This window comes from Chamaea fasciata, unplaced genomic scaffold (genome assembly GCF_029207755.1).
Source record: "Chamaea fasciata isolate MVZ Bird 193981 ecotype frontalis unplaced genomic scaffold, bChaFas1.0.hap1 SCAF_3, whole genome shotgun sequence".
Lineage (NCBI taxonomy): Eukaryota > Metazoa > Chordata > Aves > Passeriformes > Sylviidae > Chamaea > Chamaea fasciata.
In genome coordinates, this window is record NW_027094088.1 from 89,019,283 (window position 1) to 89,043,397 (window position 24,115).

The 24,115-nt window shown below is 36.7% G+C and overlaps 1 protein-coding gene across 2 annotated transcripts in view; it reads right to left on the bottom strand.

Moving 5' to 3' along the window:
• Positions 1-24,115, bottom strand: part of PRIM2 (DNA primase subunit 2) — a 93,803-nt gene that overhangs the window by 38,905 nt on the left and 30,783 nt on the right. For both annotated transcript variants that reach the window (XM_066180547.1, XM_066180548.1), the window contains exon 7: positions 2,290-2,357. In XM_066180547.1, coding sequence (XP_066036644.1) covers positions 2,290-2,357 — 68 coding nt within the window. The remainder of the gene's footprint in view (positions 1-2,289; positions 2,358-24,115) is intronic.

The window sequence follows — 24,115 nt, forward strand, 5'->3', positions numbered from 1 at the left end:
TTTTAAAAAAATAATGACCATGGGTTAAAACATCTATGAAGGCATAATCCACAGTAAAATAACCTTTACCGAGAACTAGATAGTTTGTAAGCCACAAGCAGATATGAATAGATGACAAAGCATGTATGGGGCATTAAAAACTAAACAATGCTCTGTAACCTTCAACTGTTTGCTCTTTTCATTCATTTCTAAGCCTTTGCTTCCCTCACAGAGGTCTATTGACATATGCCACAAATAAAATACTGCTCTACGAATTCAGATAATGAAGGCAAGGGAAAGTCTACAACTAGCTAATATTCTCCTTTCTCATGAGCAAGATGAAGCAAAATGAATCACAGACTCACAGAAATAAATAACAAAGACGACCTATTTGGTCACCTGTCTGTTTACTGCCAGAGGTTTCTTTTTAAGTTGCAAGGTCTGATACATTTTGTTCATTTTAAAGGAACATCCAAACAGGCAACTTGGAAGTATTTATAACATTTTTTCAGTTGGTGACAAAATAAACTGGAAGCAGTCCCTCCATTTTCACAAAAGCAAAATGGAAGTGATTTACCAGTCGTGTAACACACACACTAAAGGTAACATAAGAATGTCCAAAAATACCAGTTGGCATAAATGTGGGGTATAGCATCCCCATTAAAGCACCTTCTTTTGGAACCTTTCCTTTTTATGTATTTAAAAAAAAAAAAAAATACAGACAGGACTGATTGTGACACTGAAGGACTGTTCCACTTACATAGAACAGAGCATACATCAAAAGAAATTTTCAATTTCTCAGTAATTACTCCTAGAGAGGACAGCCTATAAAAAGCTAACTTAATTGCTCTTGATCTTCAAATTGAGAAAGGTATACCACTGAGGTGTATTTTTACAATCCCAGTAAGATGTAGGGTAATAAAATCATGGAAGGTTATTGACATTCAGAAGTACCCCCAGCTATGTAACACTTTAAGTAACACTGCAATCCTTGTTTTCATCCCTTGCTCTTGAACAAAGTTCAATCATATGTAATTAAGTAGATACCATGAAAGCTGTTTTTTCTATTCTGATTTACACTAAAAGCAACAAAACATGAAATTCTTTCTATATAATGAAAGTTAGAAAATAGAAAAAATAGCTTTCATGGTATCTACTTAATTACATATGATTGAACTTTGTTCAAGAGCAAGGGATGAAAACAAGGATTGCAGTGTTACTTTAACTTTCAAAAATCAAAATAAAATGTCAGGTTTTGGGAACAGATAGATCAAGCAGCAGAGCACCACAGAAAATAAGAAGCATGATCCAGCAAACTAGATCTGCATCCCAATTCCCCATGCAGTGCTGCCATGATGGAGCCTCAACACTTACATTTCTAACTCATCCAACATCATTTCAATGATCTTAATGCTAAGATGTATGTGTTCAAAAACAGCTTTCATTGCTGGCATCCAATATTTAAGTAAATTTCTATCCTTAGAGACATTAAAAATTCTAGAAGAAACAAACACCTGAACAACCTGATCTAACCAGATCTGCATTGAGCACAGGTTAGATTAAATCACCTCCAGAGGTTCACTTTAAGCTAAATTATTCCATGATTCCAAACCAGCTCGCTCTAATTGTATGGACCTTGCCCTCCTGCATATGATCATAGTAAGAAAAGTCTCCCACATGAAGTGGTAAAAAGCAACCATATATATAAGAAAGAGACCAGAGCTCTCTGCTTACCCTCTTCTACAAATGAAGTAGAAAGCTTATATATATACATATACATATATTTATCTATACACATGCACTCAGTTAAGAGGGAGGCAGACTACTCTAATGTTTCACACTTTCAGCAACCTACATAGGTCCATTAAAAGAACAAATTAGTACTCCATTTATCAATGACAGCTAAATCTTCCAAGAAGAGCAGACAGCATGGAATATTAGCAACAAGAAAGGCCCCTGCTCTGAGCATTGTAATTTGGAATCTGTTTTGTTCATAAAGGAACAGAAACTGAACAACTTTGCACTTGCTATTAGAAAACCTTTTTTTTATAAAACAGAAATAAATAAAATAAAAGAAATAAAAGATACAACTATTTTTTGTTCCTAAGAAGCAACACTAGCTCCATAAATTATGTTCCATGTCATTTATAAAGCTTTTGTTAAGTTGAAGAATTACTTTTGGGTTTGGTTTTTTTTTCAAAGCTAATCACACAGATGAGGTCTGTAAAAAACCTGTACCTAAGGCATTCTACCAAAACAATTACTTATATCTGTAGGAAGGAATATACTCATGCTTTCATTTTACACTACCTGAGATGATTAAGCAGAGGTTGGAGTCTCTCATCAGACTGTATGGAAGGTAGTGATCGTGCTGTCAGCTGCAAGAAAAAAGGAGTAAAATTAATACAATATTGGCTTTAAAAAATTGATAGCACAAGGCAGAAATTATGTTTGAAGTAACAGTGCATTACAATTTTATACAACATTGGGTAAGACATAATTTCTCCTATTAAAAATAACTACGCACAGCCTTCCAGAATCTGAAGCTAGCAGAAATATTTACAAGTTAACAGTGAAAAATCATTTTTCTCAAATTACAATGCTATTAGAATTAATTAGCAAGACATCATTGAACGTGGTACATGTTTTTCCAAACATATTTGAACTAAAAGTCATATTGTTCCTAGACAGCCTTCTACCAATGAAAATATAACCCATGAAGCCATATGATATATAATTTACATTTGTATAAAAGCAATTCACATAGTATTTTGCACTATGTGACTTCTATATAAACATGCCTCTGTGTACACTGGGTTTTTTTAAAATGGGAATAACATGTTTTGCAATTTGATTGTTCTAAAATACATATTTTTTTCTTCTAATTCATATGACTAATTAAAACATTCAACTTTTTCTGCAAAAATAAGCCTAGCAGTCTATAGATCAACAAATACAGGTCACAATATTGCAGAATATTAGTTAATTGGTGTATTAACTAAAATAACTAGAAAATATATGTATTAAATTTGCTAGGTATCTGTATATAAGATGGCTACCTTCACCTATAAAAGCTGCAAACATAGCACTTTGAATAATTCTGACATGTATCTAACATAAAATACTGAACATGAACATGCATTTCATGATTCTGTGGCTGCCAAGTTAGGCTGTATTTTGAAAACTACCTTTGAACAAATTAGAAAGTTCAAGGTATTTCACACCATATAAATAAGCATCAAGTTTTTAAGTATTTTACAGGTAACTCAAAAATAGCATGTAGTATCAATTGACTTAATTAGTATACATACTAATTAAAAATATATAATTCCTGTGAGACCACCCATTCATTACATCCATTTCACAACCTTTGCTGTTAGGCAGAAGTCAGGCTGGGATCAAACCTGAAACTTGCACCTCAAGCTCACAACACCATCCACCAAGTAAACGAGAGGAGGTTGGAAGCAGCTGTCTGCCAAGGGAAGGTTGAAGCTACTGAACCCAGGGAGAGCAGGGAGGGGGGAAGGGACCATTTCTGCTGGTGAGGGAGCCCTGGACTGCAGCAGTCACTGCCTCACAACATGGCTCTTCTCAGTCCCAGGTAACCAAATGTACTCACCCCATCTGACTGCTGCGGAAAATGTTAACCTGGCACTGTCAGCAATCCATTCATCCTCCTTTTAAAGAATGCAGCTGTCTTGGCAATTACAGCATGATCTACACTCCCTTGTTTTATGGAACTAGACTGAGATGCATATGATATACTAAAACTTCAGTAAACTCTGCATTTATTCAGAAGTTTCTTTTAATTAAGAAAAAACCCTCATTTTCCTACCACTGAGTTTTAATATACGTATTGTTCTATATTGAAATCCTCTATAAAATAATCCTCTGATTTTGTTTTAAACACAACCAGAAAATCAGAAATTATATCTGAAAAGAAGCCTTCTAAACACCAACCAACGTTATCAGAACAAAGACTGAACCACATGAAATACCATACACTTCTTTCTCCATTGTTAAGAGATACAGAAAACAGTATTTGTGTGCACACTCAAATACACAGGTATAATTTTTACATACAACAAGTATACTGTATTTTCCTCTATGCAGCACTTGAAACACTGCATTTAACACAGGATGTTTATGAAAGTCTGACTGGACAATGATGTAAGCAGCAAAAAAAAAAAAACAAAACAAAAACAACCCACCAAACCAAACCAAAAACAAAACCAAACCAAACCAAACCACAAAAAAAACTCACATTCGAAACCTGAAAAAGTATCAATATTATTATCAAAGTTGCATATACAATAAACTGCATCTCTGTGCAGGCACTATCAATTAACAGAAACATGGGTTTAAAACTAATTTAGGAGACTTGCAGTAATTGAGGCAGAACCAAGACCTAGTGATCTTTAACCAAGATTTTTCTTGACACTGTAATGAAAGAATATGGAAGGGGTGGCCTATGCTTGGAAGTTTCAGGATCCACCGTTACAGGGCAAAATAACCTCAAGGAGAATCCACATGGCAAATATTTTTCTGAATCTGCAAATCTTAGGAGCAAAAATTACTCCCCATTTTCCACTATTTTGTTGCCTGGACAAGGTAATGTTCTCTATAGACTATAGTGTTGTGAAAGTAAGATCTAACTCTTTTCAAATCTTAGAACAAATATTTTGTCCAGTTATTTCAAATGTTTATTTTCAGGAAGATGTAGGATCCTCATGACACTGCCCTTTTCTACCTAACATTAAGGATAGCTTTCCTTAAACAAAGCTGAGGAGACCTCATCAAAATATTTTAACTTTAATTGAAAGAGCACATTTTCCTTCAATTGCCTGGGTTCTAAAAAAAAGGTAACATTTTCAAGTATAAAGTTTCTTCTTATAACATTATGTTTTTATTAACAGAATCACACTGTAAATAAAAGCAGCTTTTACAAGGTCATGGTAAATAATTGCTCATGTTTTTAAACAGCTAAGAATTTTATGAGCTTTTTCGACAGCATTTTTCTAAAAGATGATCCCTATTACACATTCCAAACTGAGATTCTGAAGACTTTTTCCAACCCCTCTGAAATGAAATTTAGACAAATTGCTGCAAGCACAGCCTTGCTTTCACCTTTATATGGTACTCAACACAAAGATCATCATACCAGCAAAAAAAAAAAAAAAATGACATCTGACATTTTAGATACATGAAAGATATCAAAATGTTGTCCAGTAAGAGCATAGCTCCATACCCTAATCATGTTGAAGCAGTTTAATTTACAGAGAACATAAAACACTGCTGACTTAAGATAATTGAAGTCCCAAGGCGTGGATGATCAGAGGAGGGGGCAGAGCGAGCTGCAGACAGGCATGTGCAGACACCTCTGAGCTAAACTGAGATGGTGACTGTACCACCTCAAGTTCAGCAGTAAGACTGAGGGGTGGTTTTCCAAAGCTGCCATCACTCGAGATCTGGCTGGGCATCAGTCTGTTGCTGGTAAGCATTGCTTGTGGGGACTTCTGTTTTGGTTTTCTTTTTCATTTAATAAACTGTTTTTAACCTCAATCCAGTTGTGTCACTGGTCACAAGCCTGAAGAGATCAGTGTCTGCCCCTCCACTTCCCCTTATGAGGATGCTGAAGACTGCAATGAGGTCTCCCCTCAGTCTCTCCCAGGCTGAACAGACCAAGTGACTTTACCAGCTCCTCATACCCTCATACCCTCCCCTCAAGGCCAAACATTCTCCTTTGGACTCTAACAGCTAAATATCTGTCTTATGTTGTGGCACCCCAAACTGCCCCCAGCACTGGAGGTGAGGCTGCCCCAGAGCAGATCAGAGCAGGACAATCCCCTCCCTTGCCCAGCTGGCCATGCTGGGCCTGATGCCCACAGGTTGGCCCTCCTGGCTGCCAGGGCACTGCCGACCCAGATGTGACTTTCCATCATCCAAGACCCCCAAGTCCCATTCCACAGTGCTGCCCTCCAGCCCCTCATTCCCCAGTCTGTGCACACAGCCAGGGTTGCCCCATCCCAGGTGCGGAATCCAGCACTTTCCCTTGTTAAACTTCATACCGTTGGTGACTGCCCAGCCCTCTAATTTGTCAAGGTCTCTCTGCAGGGCCTGTGCCCAACTTACTGCCTGACCGGTCTGTGCCCAACAAACAAATGCACAAGGGTCTATTTGTTCCCATTAAATGCATCACCCAGCTGAGTATGAGCCTGCACAGTCGCAAAGTGCAAGAGGGAAAGAAGGTAAATGCTTCTTTTCATAAAAAATGGAAACAAAGACATGAGTAAAATATGACATCATAGTAGTACCTGCAGCAGTAACTCATCTAAAGGAATGATATACAATTAGAAATTATCTTTTGTGGAATGAAATAAAATTTCTTTTTGCTTTACTAATCCAACACAACATTACCTATTCTGGTCTTTCCCTTGGACATTTTTAAACAGACACTGCCTTTAACGATAGCTTTTTAACATTAATAGGTACTACACTTCCTTTAACTAACTCAGTAATACTAGACAAACTTTATTCAAAGATCGGTTTGGCCAGCATTTTAAGATGTTTTATAAATGTAACCAATCTAACAGAATACCAAATTCCATGTAACCAAACCATTCCTGGTTTTTTACTGACAATACTGTAGGCATGCCATTTCTGAAACTCAGAATAACAGATCCCAGCTTTCCCCCTTCACCCGGAATAACTCAGAAACAAGAAAAGACACTAAGATGCTTTCCGTGAAAGTTTTTTACCTACATTCCAGATTATTTTCCTTAACCCTAGTTTATCCAGATTAGCTATCCTTCTGGAGTATACATTTGATCAAAAGAAAAAACAATCTTCAGGAGATGCTACAAAAGTCTTTGGGAAGCTTTCCTCTCCCCATTCCCATTTCAAGACATGGAACAGGTTAAAAATAATGCTGTACAAACATTTTAGTTCTAACTCACTTCAAGACTGTGTCACAATATTCACTACACTGTTATAGATACACCACACACATCTCAGAGTACTCTTTATATATTTATAGGATTAACATAGAATCATAGGATGGGTTGGGTTGGAAGGGACTTTAAAGCTCATCTAGTTCCAAACTCAGTCATGGGCAACGACACCTTCCACTAGAACAGAGCCCCATCCAGCCTGGTCCTGAATATGAGTTGTGCAAATATCCAGCAAGATTATGATAAATAGCAGGCCTTTAAGTCTCAGTTACACTTACACAGAGTCCAACTATAAGGCCATGTTTGTATATAAAAAGGGAAACTCTACCATAAAATGACATTTCAAACATAAATCGTTCATGTAAAATCTCCTTCCCATTGCAATCTGCCTTCAGCAACAAAAGCTAGTTCTCATGTATATTTTATTCTAGAATTCAGCCTAAACAGAGAAAGTAGTAGTTGCAAAAGACTTCTTAATGCACTTCTCTCTGATTAAAAGCATTGTCAATGAATAGAAGCTCTGAAACTTTAAAACAACTTCATTTTCAACAAAAATTGAATTTTAACTGGCTATTCTCTAAAATGTAGTCTTAAAGGATATGAATTCTCCAGTAAGGCATTTTAATGCACCAGGCACAAAAAAACCTGCTTTAGATTAAATTTCAGATACAATGTCTAGAAAGGTTTTGTACTTCTGAGAATATTAAACCAGAGTAGTATTAATATTACTTTGGTTTGCCTTTATTTATTTTTGAAAAAGACATTTCAAAATGATATTACCTGGTTTGTATGATTTTGCACTAAGAAGTCATGAGATGCAGATACTGCCAGAACCCAAGAATGCAAGTTAATTATGCACAAGAGAAACACCTTCAACATCCAACTAAGCTGCAGGCTGTCTCATACCAACAAAGTGATTGATTTTGAAACATCAGCTATGGTGCTAATGCTGTTACAAAATGTCACAATGCAAATGTAATACAGCTGGGGAACCTGGAATAAGAGAGCAGTGTTTGCATGCCAGTATGCTGCTATACCTAGACAGCTGACATTTTAACACTGATCAATTTTCTTTTGAAAAAAGTTGGGGTTTAACCTTTCACAGCATCTTACGAATCTCAAGTACTGTACAAAATTAACAAGTAATTTTTGCCAAGACTTCTTCAGCTCTTAAGTTATTTCAGCAGCACTTACACTGCAATATGCTCAATAAAAGCTACACCAAACAATTAATGTCACACCTATTCCACAACACACAACCTATATAACAGGAAATACTATTCTTCAAAACTAAAAAAGCTATGCAAAATGTGCTTTCAACATTATCAGACTTTTTTTTTTTAATGGGTCACTATAATTCAATACATGAAGCATTTAGATTATTTCCATCTAGTACCACCAAATTTATGGAGGAAAGGAAATAAATAATACAGATTAGCATTACTGGGCTTCTAGTACAAATAATTCTGACATTTCTAAAGCACAGGAAAAAATTTTCCTCTTGAATCTCTAGCAGATGATATAAGTGTCAATATAAGGCTGAAGTTGGTTTTCTGGGTTTACTTTTCTTTTGTTATTTAATTACATAAAAACTCCCCACCACCTCCTTGCACACACAGAGCTCTTCAGAGTAACACAAGCTAGCCAAAAGAAAACCACACAGAACACAAAGTGGCCTTTTAAGGAAAGCAAATCAAACACAGCAACTAACTCATCTAAAAAACAAATAAACAAAAGAATTGAAGTTATATTATTAGCACTGTCATTTTGGTTTTGGACTCTAAAAGGCAGGGCACAATAGTTATCAATGTTGCTTAGATGCTATATCTAAAAATTTAAAACCTATATATGGGTATAAAGAAATAAACTATTTGTAAAACATATATTCTAAATTATAAATATTACATATATCATGTATTTTTTTCATTTTCCCAGTTAATTCAAGCTGCCAAAGGACAAATTTTCCATAAGAGAAGAAACAAATTAAGAGTTGTGAAAAGTGTCCTTGCTAGCATGTCCTAGATATTTACCTAATACTTTAACAACTCTAAAGAAGCCACAGTCTACTAATTTCAGCTCAGCATTTGTCAAATGCACTCAGAATAATAATTAATGTTTTCCTGAGGCGCTTGGTTCTGAAAGTAATTGATTTCTTTTTCCCATTTGGAAATGTCTAGGCTTTCATATTCACACTGAGGTATAAATAACACCTGGATTGGAGTCTCATCTTTAGCCTTTAAAGCAAATTTTTTCAATCTTTAAACCTTGTTTAATTTCTAAACGAACTGTTGCTGGGTTTTGCAGCAGTATTACTTCTGCATATAATCATTTCACTTGCATGTGAGGGTGACAGCACATCCATGACCTCATCTCTTGTACTTTTTTGCATACTAAAATAAAGCAGAAGTTGACAGTTATGAAGATGCTCATTAGATATTTTCCCTCCAAAATAAGTTATTGTTTCCATCTTACAACAGTGTGTAGTGTGCTTCAGGCTTTAATTATATGTAGATTGTAGACATTTAAGAAGCTACCTTGTCTGCAAAAACCAAATCTTCTGTTAAATAATACTGCTTCCCATAGCTGTGAAGGTTCTTCAATGATTTTACCAATTGTTTCACCAGTGACTCAGCCTTTACAGAGAACTTCCTTAACTTTTAATTTAGTCCTCAGTCCTTTTTTTGTATCAGCTTCCAGATACCTAGTCATTTTCAAACCAAATAAACAGCATACTGGAACACTCACCTTCACAGCAAGCATGGAAAATGAGTCTCTTTTATTTCACTATGAACTGCTGATTCATGCAAATAGTTCATCTCTTCATTACTGCTTACTATTCTTTGGCTGCATGCAGATTTTTGTTTCTTTTTCTGGCATTATTTATTAACAGTTTGTTGTTTTTCCAGTCCTTCTCCCAGGTTCACAGACTAAATGATGATGCCAGTACTCCAAAGTAACCTGGAATGTATTCCTCAGTTCAACTATACAATGATGCTTTAATTAACTTGAATCCAATACAGCATTACTGAAGTGTGAGAAGGTACCTCAGACAGCACAGATTTCCCCAAGGTCTTATGGTTATGATTTTAAAATTTCACACACACACACACCACTCGCCCCTTGCACTTCATTCGAAGTGAAGGAAATTATGAAAGCCAAAATCTCTTCATAAAACCTCTTCTTGGTAGAAGCTACTAGCCAATATCACACAAGAAGCAATTGGTCAGAACATATGAAAGATTATTATTTAAAAACCCTTAAAGTCACTGTCACAAACCATGGCTGGTGTTTCCCATCACAAACTTCATCAGTCTAGCACCGATGTGTTCCAAAACTGCTTTAAGAACAACCACACTAGCAAAAGTTCTCTGATGCTGAAGACTATAGTCAAAAAGAGAAGAAACAATTCCCTATATACCGATCCAATACACTTGATTAAAAGCTCATTTTCCGTAGTCATCGTTATTACTACATAGTCATCAATGCAGGCCTTCATAAAAACCTTCAGTTAAAAACTGTTATGTATTTTATCTTTAAAAACCCTATTACTAAAGCCCTATGCACTACAGGAAATAAATGTCTGCTACTGTATAAAAATCAGTTACTATAAATCAGTTTTATTACAGAACTTCAGAAAAGATATTTAGATTTTATTAGTAACCAGATTTTAATACAGGGAATCGATTATCTGTCCAAGTTCTAGGCTCCCCTCTACAAGAGAGATGGACATACCAGAGAAAGACCAGCACAGGGCCACATGGATGAAGGGACTGGAGCATCTGTAATGAGGAAAGAGTGGGAGAGTTGGAACTGTTCAGCATGGAGGAAGGAAGGCTCTGGAGGATTCTACCAATGCATATAAATACCTGAATGGAGGGTGCAAAGAGGACAGAGCCAGGCTCTTTCCATGGGTGACTAGTGACAGGACCGGATGAAATGTGGACAACAAACTGAAACACAGGAGATGCCATCTGAACATCAAGAAATGCTGTCTGTATTTCATATTGTGTGTTTGGTTTTCAACAACTGTGATTCACAATGTGGCTGAAGTTTGAATGTACCTCTGAAGGCCATCTGCTCCAACCCCTCAGACCGAGCAGGCTCACCTAGAGCTGTCTGACCAGAACTGTCCAGGCGGGGTTTGAATATCTCCAAGGATGGAGACTCTCCAATCTCCCTGAGGAACCTTCTGAAAACCAAACACACAATACATAATACAGCCCATAATACAGTGCCAAATATTTCTGAACTACTAAGCCTTCCTGTTTTGCATGCAAGAGCTTCCATTCTCTAAGCAGCCTCCAAAGTCCACATTTTCATCTGCATTGTAGGGAAATTTTACTAATTACTCGTGATTTTCCTAACAAATTCTAACAAGACTGTCAAGTGTCCTTTTTCAAGAGGATGAAATGAAGAGACTTTTAGGAAACAAGATCATTTTACTCTTAGATTTCCTTCAACGAAAAATTATTTACAAAAGATCTTAAAATCACTTTTTCTTAGGGACCAGGATTACTTACAGAAGTTGACACTTACCAAGGCTGTGCTCTTATTCAGTCCTTAAACAATAAGATAGAGACACTAACATCTAAGGAAAAAGGATACCATCGCAAAACATTTTTCTGTATTTAATGAGCTTCTCAAATCTCCATATATTTACTTTTTTCCCTTGACAAATTTACTATACAATCGCAAATAAGTTTAAGTAATCCTTAGGAATTCCACACTTGATCTTTAGTAACAAACAACATAGAAAAGATTTTATTACAACAGCTTGCACGACACCAATCTCTTGCTTTCAAAACTCAGAAGGCACCAAGTGAATTTCAATTGTTTTATTCTTTCAATGTGGTACTGCTTGAAAATAATTGTTTTGCTGCTAAAACTTAGAAAGATATCAATCTTTTAAATGTAAAATATAAAATTTGAAACACTTTTGCTCATTTGTGCATATTTTACAATATTGATTATCTTTTATTAAGAAGCAAAATCAAATCTTTGATAGTTTAATAGCCAGTCTTTGATAGTTTTAAGCCCCAGTTTCCCATATGTTCAAGTACCAGTGACTACATTCTTATCTTTAGCAAGTAGAGCTAAAAACATGACAGGCACTCAAATTTCATACAGCTAAAACCTAGCATTAATCTGAGCCTACTTATCATCATTTTCCAACATTTTACTTCATCTCTACTCTCAATTGCCAGTAACAGCAATGACATTTCCCAGACATGAGTGAGAGTTAATGTTTAAGTATTTTCTTTCCAAAACAAAAAAGGACATTTGTATCAAAGAAAACTACTAGCAACTCCACGCAACATGCAATGCTCTAATCTTTTTAAGATGTTGATTATCTACATTTAGAATTATTACAAATATTTTACTTCTGAATAAACAAATACACTGTGACATAAGAACGCTTCGCACAGGAGTAAATTTCATGAAGCAGAAAACCAAGTCTTCAAAAAAGCTACTTATTTATAAAACATAAATATTGCTGCCTTAGAACTTAACTATGGAAGTGGGACCTCCATTTGAGCTCTATGAAGGCCGGTGGCTCAGTGCCTTTCAGAGCAGAAAGCTGCTAAACTGAAGCTGAAGCTGGTGGCTCCAAGCCCCTGGGATGTTCTCCTTGCCAGCCCCTCACAGCCAGGCTGCTGCCAGCCTCTGACCCCAGCCAGGCTGACCACGTACTCCTCATACACACACACACTGCGCAGACACTGCTGGCCACCACAAGAACTCCACACACACACAAAAACAGGCACCAAAAAGACTATGGAGTCCAGCAACCAAAAGTACAGGATTGAAAGATATAAGTTGTTTGAAGCCAGAAGAATGTGCAAAGGAAAACCAAATAAATGCTAAATCAGGTACTGCAAGTGCATTTCAGAGGATAAGGAAAACTACTTTACAGTATTGCCTTCAAATAAAGGAAGTACTAAAAAAGTTTTTATGAAGAATGTACTCCCCAAACATTATCCTTTGAACATACCTGGTATCCATTTTCTGAAGCAAGAACAACATAATGTTAAGCAAAACCTGTTACCAAATATCCTTTGTGTTCTTGTCTAATTCTAACATTCTTCAAACCACAGTTTATGATCCATTGGGAGCCACAAGAATATACAATGGTATTGGCCAAGTGTCTGGCAACAGGCTGCAGAAGTTTGGTTTCTCCTAAGTTACAGCAGTTCAGCACCCTCAGGGCAGAGAAATAGAGGATGTAATTACTACTGGCAGAGGATCAGAGGCTGTAATCAGTAGTTCAAGTATTTATATTAGCCAAGGAACTCTTGCTGCTAGCATCAAATCTGTTCCACCATGGCTGCTGAGTAATTATAAAGCCCTAAAGGATGTCTAAAGCTGCTCACAATTACTTGCAGCACAATTTCATAAGAGAAAATAACCCATGTAGAGAAAGAGTACATAAAGTACATAAATAGCAACTTTCTATATAGTTCAGCAAAGCCATTGTTAAAAATAGTATAAAAAGAATAAGGTCTATACACAATTAAAAGTTAGAAGTTATTAGATCCAAATGCATTTCGTATCAGTCATGTTCTGGGTAGGTCATCAACACAGCAACAAAAAATAAAAATTTTAAAAATCACTTACCAGTGAGAGTCAGCCGACTAATTCTTTTGCAGATTGGTTTGGCATAACCCTTGAACACCAAAATGGCTTCAAAGCCCTCGCCAAACTGGGACTAGGTGAATTGAGTGACATATTTTTTATATATACTCATTAGCTACTTTCTTATTTCGTGAAACAGTGTTCACAAGTCCTACTAAGCAAATTTCATACAGCATTCAGCATATTGCATCATCCTTGTGACCATAAAAACACAGATTCCAAACCTGCACAGTTCTTTAATTTTGCTTTTTACAACATTTTCTCTAATGGTTACTGAAAATCTTGTGAAAGCCCATTGTCCATTTTGCATAAGAAAATTAGCTTCTTTTCACACAACTTGTGACTTTACCAGGACTAAGAATACTGTACAGAATACTCAAGCAGGAGAAAAATTATCTGGGACAATAAGGTTAGCAAGGTTGGGAAAATCACATTGTTTTCATCTATGTGCAAGAGATAATGGAAGAGGTTAGGAAAAAGCAGTAAACAATTCCCACAAAATGCCAGAGCAATCACATTCACTCCTCAGCCTGTATAGAACATTGTTCTAGAAAGCAAAATTAAATGGGAAATTATTTGTCTAAAATATTATCTCTTTTCTTTAAGGTCAATTCACTAAGTCAAAATAGAAGAACACATGCAACAAAACATCCTTATTTTCCTTCATTCAAACTTTCTGTCCCTAATGCCTTCAAGAAGTGACAGAAACAACCGTGTATTGTCCAAGCGTGCTTGGAGGCGTCACTTAGAAAATAAGAATTTGACTACATTTGTCCAGCTCTAACTCTTTAGATGATACCAGTGTACACTGGTAAAATGAGGAAAGCACTGGTGTAAGCTTGCCTGAAAAACAACATCTGCTCATTCTAATGGTTTAGGTACGGGCAAGACAAAAACAGGAAGAATGGATGACCTCATAAGAGTTTTGCATCCTTACATTTGGGCCAAAATGCAAAACAATGACAGCACCTCAGGTAACAACAGCAGGTGGGCTTTAGATACAGATAAGGTCAAAGAGACAACACCACCAAGGAGGCCACTGACAGCTTACGCCAAATACCTAAATTAGAATGTAACAAACAAATAAAAAATTATAGCCCTGATTAGGAGGAGGTGACTCACCCATGAACATTCAACACTGCAAAAGGCTGAACCCAAGAGGGAACCACTGTGCATAGAACCCAAGCCACCAGCCAAGACCTGACCCTTGCTGGGAGTGCCCTCCTCAGAGTCCATGGTACCAGTCACAGCTTGACTATAGATTTGTTTGATGTAACTCTCTTCAAAGAATGTGAGAGCTGGTCATTGAACCATTTGGTGGGCAGACCTTGGCTACAGCCTAACTCCCACCCAGCTATTTGCATACTTCCCCTCCTCAACAGGAAGGTGGGAGAAAATAGATCTGCAAGTCCATTAACTACTTAACAATTGCCATTATGGGCAAAACAGACTCAACCTGGGAAAAAGCTCATGTAGTGACAATGAAAAGAGATTTAGGTGGTGGGAAACAAAGACAAAAAACCAAAACAAAACCTTGCTGTGACTCTCTTCTTCCCAGGCTCAGTTTCACTCCTGTATTCCCAATTTCATAAGCCAGCCCTACCAAGTGGTATAGGGTGAAAGGAAAATGAAGAAAGTCAAAACCAGTGTGCAGTGTTTTAAGAGATAGCATTGTTCTTAACCACATGCTTGCTCTAAAAGAAATACTAATTGTCATGCAGATTTTTCATTGTAATTTTTGTTTTTAATTAGCCCATTAATTTATCTTTCATGATAGTTTTCAATGAAATAATCCATATATAAACAAAATGTACAGAAAACTTACTACCAGTGAAGCAGCATTAAAGATGACCAGCTCTTTTGTAACATCCAGCAAGAGGTTATTTTCTGCCAAGTAAGGCCAAATGCCTCTTATTTTCAGAAAGAGCCACTTCAGTTCTCTCTCTGACATCCACTTGCCACTTCAGCTGCTCTTCACTGAATGTCATATCTATAAAGTACTCCAGATGAAGAAGGCAATGTGTACAAGGACTATGTAATTTTGTCCGCCTGAGACAGTCTGAAGCTTGGATAAAGACAAGGATCACAATTTTCACCAAACTAGCCCCCCTTTATCTACAGCACAAAGTAACGCTGTATGGGAGCATCTGCCTTGCTCTTGAGCAGACAATTGCTAAAGCACTTTTCAACAGTGTCAAGCCACCATGGGCCAGATCAGTATTTTTCAAGAATATCACCACTATGGAAATACAACTAGATAGTAAGACATGCTAACCTTGCACCAAACAAGCATCAAAGAGACCAAAAGAGATCCGAGAGATCAAAAGCGACACACAAGGAAAGTCACAGAATCCCATCAGGGTTTCTGGGTAGAAATAGGTGACAGAACACAATTTATACAAGCTAAACAGTCATGTCTAGAAGCAACAAAATTTAAAATAAAAACCAAGACAGTCCTCATAAAAGATCATTGCTTAACTCAAATGTTACATTTCAAATCCTAAAAACATCTCAAGTTCTTTCTGAATCAAAACACAGCAAAGATGTTTAAAATAGCATGCTTAATTTTTGCATATCACCAAATACTCAGAAACAAGATTCTGTCAATTCCCACACGTTTTCAATAAAAATGCAACTATTTTTCACACAGTCCCAATGGTTAACCAAGTACACTTAAACACACCCACCAAAAAAACAACCAAACCAAAACCTCTCCACTCAAAACAGAAAGAACTTTACATAACAGTCTATTATGCACCAAAAACCCCCAGAAATCTCTATCAAAACCCCATAAACTTTAAGTTCACAGAATCACAGAATGAACTAGGTAGGGAAAGTTGTTTGAAATAGTTTGTTGGGATTTAATCTTTCTCATGTGTTCCTGAGAATTTTTAATGACTTAGTTGATATAACAAAGACTGAGTAAATGCTCACCTTTTTTGAGAAAAGTACTTGGGACTGATGGGTAACTGGAAAAGGTAAAATAAGCCAACAAAAACATAAACTATTCTCATCATTCACCTTGTTCATTAATAAGTCAAATCTTATTTTAGGAATGACACATCCAGAACTTCAATATTCAAACCTAAGTGAATATGTCTTCTCCATAATGACTGTTCGGCCACATCAGTGACATGCATCTTATACTTAACGATGTATTAAATTCAGTGACTACACTGATAGGTCTGTTTTATTTTCCTAAATTAACATATTCTTTTGATTCAAGTTTCAAATAATAAAACACAAGAATAAAAATATTATATATATATATATATATATATATATATATATATATATATATATATACACATAAAACTCTGTTAGTTAGCCATTACAAGCATTTAAATGCACTGTAAGATACACCAACAACTTTTTTTGTAAGAAAAATGTGATTAGGACTAGCTTGAGAAACTTAGAATACTTGTTTTAATTCATTTAGTGCAGTTCTAAGGTTGGTTTACAATCACTTCAGATAGCAAACATCTATTACTTCATCTTGAACATAAATAAAATCTTTCTAAAAGAAGAGAAAGTAAGTATACCTGACACTGCCCCTCTTCATTACAGACCTGCAGTTTCATGGGTCCGTGGTCAGCAAGAGGCATGAGAAAATCTTTACAAGTGCTTAAAAGCATCTTCTGCTATCTGTTTTTTTTAAACAGATACCTGTTTTTAAACACTTTTGGGGCCTACTAATTTAATGCTGCATAACCAGATCATAAGAGTTGATTAAACTGTATTTTTAATTCAAAACTGTATTTTTAATTCAACACAGTCCACAAGTGTATACAGCACTACTATTCTGACTGAAACTTCACAAACAAGGCTTAAAACTGCAAGTCTAGGAAAACACAGAAAAGAATTTTTATTGCAAAGGTGTCACTAACAGGGTTAGGATTTATAAAGTCGGATCTCTACTACTCAGGAAGTACTATGCCTCTTATTACTTCTATTATTTTGAGAAAGACCATTGCAAACTGCAGGAGGAAATGTTGTTACGGGACAAAACCAGCAAAACTGAGCTATATAGGAATCGTTGCTTACAGACAAATTATGTCAGGAAACGTGTCAAATCTTTTTCAAAGCTATTTTATTGCTTTATCTCGCTGCAAGAGCAGACAACTGCAGAAGCATTCCAAACCGATATATTTTTTTACTCAGGTCTCTATTTCTTCATCAGTTTACCAGCTAGAACATAGAAAGTAACAGGGTTTTAGCTTGTTCCTGATGTGTGAGACAACCTAAACTTTTATTGCCATTTAAATCAGGTAGATGGGAACTGAAGTAGAAGCGAATCTCGACTATGCACTTGCACTATATTGAAGTTCACATGCAGAAAAGCCATAATATGTAGAATGATTTTCAGAATGTACTTGCCTCCACATCTGCTAAACACACACAGCTTTCACTAGAGATTCCACCAGAAGTCCTAAGGATAAAATCATCACGGCAGCATGGTACTCTGTTCCCACTTTCATTTACTTCTCAGTCATAGCTTGGCATAACACAGATATGCTGTCGAAGATAATAGAGCCACATTTCACTAATTCGGTTATCTCTGCAGTAAGCTGCACAGTTACCACCTAGCATAAATATTTTTTAAGGCTCTGGCTCTACAAAGAGTAAGTAGCATGGTTTGTTTATTTCATTTTATTGCAGTCTATAGTAGAATTGTGCTTTGATTTTTTTAAGCTTGCTGAAGAATTGGATTTGTTGCCAGACAGGGAACATACAACTCAACCTAAGCTAGATCTGACAATGAAGAGAATTCAACTAGAACACAAGTCTGGGAAAAATAAGATTGTAGAATTCTATATCCTCTCCTTGAAAAGTTTTAGACATAACCTTGAAACAATAGCTAAAATCTGGAATATGTCTCTTCTGCAAGGAACCTGACATGCAATTTCACAGCAGCGCTGACAAGAATAAAAATCTGTGCCTGAACCCCTGTGCCACTGTGGCTCCAGAGTACCTGGAACAGGCTGTGCTCTTTTTACAATATTGAATGCAGGACAATGCTCTAAATATCCAGCTGGTGAAGTGGTATCTACAGAGATACAATACACAATATTTGCAGGAAAAGATCAAACACAGAGATCTTAAACTAGAATACTGGTCATATTAAGGTTAGGTGTGGTGAATAGAACCACATCGAGGCAAAAAACAAAGCTCTAAACACAGGATGACTTTTACAGCCAGCTGTCCACTGATGATGATACATCTGCAGTATTTCAGGTTACAGAGCACTTGAAGGAAAATGCTCAAGCAATGACCTCAGAAAGCTGAAAAGACAAGCAAACAGAAGCAGTTTTCGAAACAAATGAGTAGCCAGTTAATTAGTAAGAGTTTTCTGCTTTTTTGGTAAATACAGATAGCATTATTTTCCAGGATCAACACTAGTTGGTAAAAAATATTCAGAAAGAAAGAACCACTCATCTTTTAAAGATGGCAAAAAGCTTTTAACATATATTATTAAAAAAGGAACATATGTCCATTTAGAAAGAATGCAATGACATCAGGAAGAAAACTAACTAAAACACTAGGGAAAGAAAATAAGAACAAGGAATTGACCATAGAAATCAATGATAAGCAGTCTCAACAATAATTAACAAGAAAAATGTAATTGCTCATTTACAGTCAGATACTTGGTTTAGTTAATGATAAATCTTATGGAAGGAAGTCACCGCATCCCCTGGGTGCTGACCACACCTAAACTGCCACCAGAGCTTAGAGAGTCAGCTCACAAAACACCAAACTGAGAGAGCTGCTCCAAACTCCACACTCGCTGGGTAAAGTGTCCAGCTGGACCACGATGTCAGCTGTGGAAATGCAGTAGCCTGGAAAGAAAATTCATACAAAGAATTGGATTTTTAGTACTTTGCCTGAGCTTGCTTTTCTGAAAGCTTCCTTAAATTCGAGCCCAACATGGAAAACAGTGCACCCACAGAACTTACTTTAAAGAGCAGAATAAAGACTTCAGGAGGCAAAAACATCTAACTTGAAAACTGACAGTATTACCCAGAAGTATTTTGAAATTCCCCAGCTTTGCCTCTTGAATCCTGAAAATACAGGAAACCTTTGAGTCCAATTATGCAGTCACTGAAATATAATTGCTATAGCATTTCCATGTAATATTAAAACTGCATAGTTTAATTATGTTTGCTAAATGACAGGACATAGTAAACAAAAAAAGCAGTATTACATATTGACTTTTTAAATTTCCAAAAGTGAACAGAAATCAATTAGATCTTAGGTATTTTAGCTGCTAAGAGCAATGCCACAAATTAGAGATGAATGCAAGTTTGAGAGCAATTCTAACCTTCACATTTTTCGCCCATCTTTACTGATAAATTTCCAGACATTTACACCTTATAAAAATTATTTAAGGAAGCAAAGAACTACCAAGTAGTCAAAAAGGATCCAGTAAAAGATCTACCAAGAAATGTCCTCTCATGAAAGTCTGTGAAACCTGACAGGATGTACCTGAGGGTACTGAGAGCTGAAGTTATGAACCCACTCTCCACCACTGCTGGAAGGCTACTCTAATCAGGAGAGGCCCCTGATGACTTAATGGCAAGTCCTCTATCCATCTTCTGATAGAGCAACAAGGATGAGTGGGGAACAACAGGCCAGGCAGTCTCACTTTAGACCCTGGGAAAGTCACAGAGGTTAGTATTCTTCAAATGCACTTATAATTTATTTGTTTTTAACCAACATGGCTGCCTTCTATCATAAAAAAAAGTACATCTTGTGAGTAAGGAAGAGCAGATGGCATTTGCCTTGGCTTTGACAAGACCTTTGATACCAGATCTCTGAATCTAAGATGCAACTCTATAGTCCAGGTTAAATTGGATGGCTGAAAAGCTGTTAGAAGGTTGGAGTGATACTAACCAGCTCACTGCTCACTGTAAAATGCAAGCAGCTAAGGATTCCATTTACAGTAAACCTGAGTAAGCCAAGCCTGGACTGTGCTACACTGCATGTGTTGCCTGGGCATGTGTTGTGCCACCCATATTCCTTGGCTACAGGAGAAATTTAGGTGACTAATTGTAATTGAAATTCACCAAGCACAACTGAGAAGTCCTGTACCTATGACAGAATGGTACAGGATGGCAAACTCACAGGAGAACAGCTCTTCTGGAAAAGAGCTGAAAATCTGGTAAGCAGTAGGTTCGGCTTTGGCAGTAAAGACAGGCAGAAAACACAGAGGGCAGAAGTTTCCAAAACTTGCCCCAGTTTATCAACATCTTTCTTTGTGCTGCAATTCCCCAAACTAGACATAATATTCTAGATGTGGTTTATTAAGTGGAAAGCAAAGGGGGAATTAGTTCTCTCTACTCACCTACTACATTTCTGTCCACACCGCCCAAGGTACTGTTGACCTCTGCAGCCAGGGCACTTTGCTGGCATACACTGAGCCTACTGTCGGCTTAGTTGTGAACTACACTCAGTCCAAACCCCAACACTGGTACTAAAAGTTTAAGCAGCAGCATCACATAATCCCATTGTGATTGCTTTTGCTATGCTATTTAAATGGCTGAAGGAACACACATCAGTGGCCAGGGAAAATCTTAGTGACTGTGACTTAGAGTTCAACAGTGCTACCCAACATTCAGAAAAAAAAAAAAAAAAAAAAAAAAAAAAAAAAAAAAAAAAAAGGAAAAAATTCCAAAACTAATCCTGAGCTCAGAATAATCACTTGTCAGATGACAGTATGTTACCATTTGCTATACAAAGTATTATGTTTCTGGGGTGAGCCAGGTCTTAAAAATAAAAACAACACACAAAAAACCAAAAGCTGCTTCTTTTCCTGAGAGGTTCTCTGTGGCTTCTAGACATTGTCACAAAGACAAAGGATGTTATGAAAGAATATAAAATGGATTTCTTTTTTCATTTATCTCATATCCTTCTCCTGCTCTTAATAGCATTCATGCCTGGGGAAAAGTTGTCCACCTGAAAGAAGAGCTCACAATGACCCTCACACAGCCTCTGCACAGATTTGCCAGCAGCGCTGGCAGAGCACCCTGCATGGAGCAGGAGAGAAGCTTTCATTCTCCACTACTCCACATCTACTTCTTAATCCCTCAGCAGCAGAGCACAGGTTTATGCTCATGCCCTGTATGATGAATTCTCCCTTGCACCAACAGAATTCAAGTATCCCACATCCATGCCTGAAAAAAATCCAACTCTCTTAAGAGTTGAGTACTAGGCTGTGAACTTCATTTCATAAGAATTACCCATTGTCTTGGAACCGTTATAAATTCCCAAAGTCACAGATCTAAACACCCTGCTGGTTTGAAAAACATGCAGCTTGGAAGAATTTTTTATTATTGCCTCTCTAATTATTAGTTCAATCATCTCTGTTCTTATTGCAAGCTCTAACAGCATTATCCTATGACATATGAAAAATATATAGATGAATAGAACTGTGTAATAATTTTCCACGAGAAAGGGCACTAATAATGAAAACCCGGGATTATTCACCAGCCTAAATTTTGGCAAAAGCACATCATCAGATGATCCACTACACTCCCCTTTTCATTCCCCCTGAAGTAACTTAAGATCAAAAGTCCAACTGGATTTGCTATTTAAAACTGGCTAGTCTAAAATTGGCTACCTGTACTATGAGCGATAAAAGCACTGAGAGGGAAGAAAGAAAAGGTAACTACAGGCATCAAGATGCCTGCTCTCCAAAGCCTTTTGTTTCTTAGACAGCAACATTAGAGAACATACCAAATTTAAAAGCAGATTCACCCCAAGATTTTAATTTGTTCAGTAGCCACAATCTAGAGAAAGAATTTCAGTAAAGTTTAAAATCGTATTTCAAAAGAAATAGTATAATTTGCCTTTGAAATCACACTTATTAAAATATCTAACACAGCAAAATCTATTGTGTGTGACAGATAAGAGACTGATTTTAAATTTAAATATATCCTACATTAATTCATAGCTCTTTTTTCTTTTACATCCCCCTATTACATTTCTTTTATTTACTTGCTCATGCAATATGAGCTATCATCAACTTTTATAGAAAAACAAGTATTTGCTTTCTGTCAACAAGGGGTGTCACATGCCTAGCACTCTACAATAGTGCCTGGAAGTCTCAACTCTTCCAAAAATTACTTTAAAAGCCTGTCATCCGGAGTAAGAAGTGATTAATAGTTTTATTCGTTCACTTTGACAACTGGTGGCATTCTACTCATTTTGAAAAGAAGTAATTCTACATTTCCACCATCCCCAAAGAAGATACTCCTGATTCACACTTCAGTTTTTAAGAGAGAGGGTGGGGGGCAACGTGTTGGGATTTCCACATTTCATTTTATTTTTACTATCTAGAAATCAAAAGGATGGAGTAAAAATAAACATAAATAATGTTGGGGATTAAGAAATCCAGTAACAGAACAACCTGCACCTCACTTTGCTATCTACAAAATAACTACAAAAAATAACAGGGAAAACTCATGGGTTTCTCTGTTACTTAAAAAGCTCTAAGCAGGACAGCCAAATTTAATCCATTTTTTTTCATGTATACATATAACAAAGGCTGCAGTCATTAATAAACCATGTCATTTTGCTTAACTTGTGACAGATGGTAATAAAAAGACCTTTGCTTTCTGATATTTGTTCAAGAATACAGATTGTTTGTAAGGGTTGATGTTTAATTTAAATAGAGAAATACTAGTATTTACATGAAAAAGAATTTGTAAATACAGAAAAAAATCATAGCTAAAAAATCTTTCAGAAGCCTCATGTAAATTGAAACCGAGTATCGTCACTGGTCTCTTTTTCCCTGGTACTTCACCTTATTTTCTGCCTTTCTACAACTCAGACACTGGACAGCTAATTCAGTGTCCCTGGAAAAATCTACAGAGCACATGTAAGATTTTACAAAATTTCACATAGAACTGGAGACTTCCAAGTACATCATCACATTCCAAGATCAATTTTTCCAACAAAATATCTATATTATAGTACTTTTCTGGCTCCTCCCTCCCACAGATGAGATGTCATCAGACCAATGAGATGATAAAAAACATTTATGTACGTTGACACGACCAAATGTACATAACTCACGTGGAATAATCCAACAGGAAATCCAGTCAAAAGAAACCCCAAATCAAACGGACCATCCAGAATTAGTTGAGCATAAGACACTGACTACCCTACTTTAAAATCTCTGCAGTCAAAACATTCAGGGATACAGCAGTGCACTCCTGAGGCAGGTAAGTCAATGGCCACTAGAAGGAAAGTGATGATCCAGTAGGAGCCTGGCAGCAGAGCACAGGCAACACAGAGGCACCTGATGCTTTCCTGGAGACAAGTCATTATCCAAGTAGGGACCTGCTTCTTTTCTAGCCAGAGGTGAAAAACAAAGCCACAGCTGGGAAGGGAGGGGGGCAGGATTCACCAACAGGCCCAATGCTACTACAGCCAAGTTTGACTACTCCAGCTGATATTTGCAGCCTAATTAAATCATGTTTCTAATATTTCAAGAAGACAACACTCCAAGAATTCTAGTGATAGCCTGTACAGACTGCCTGTAAGACACCAGG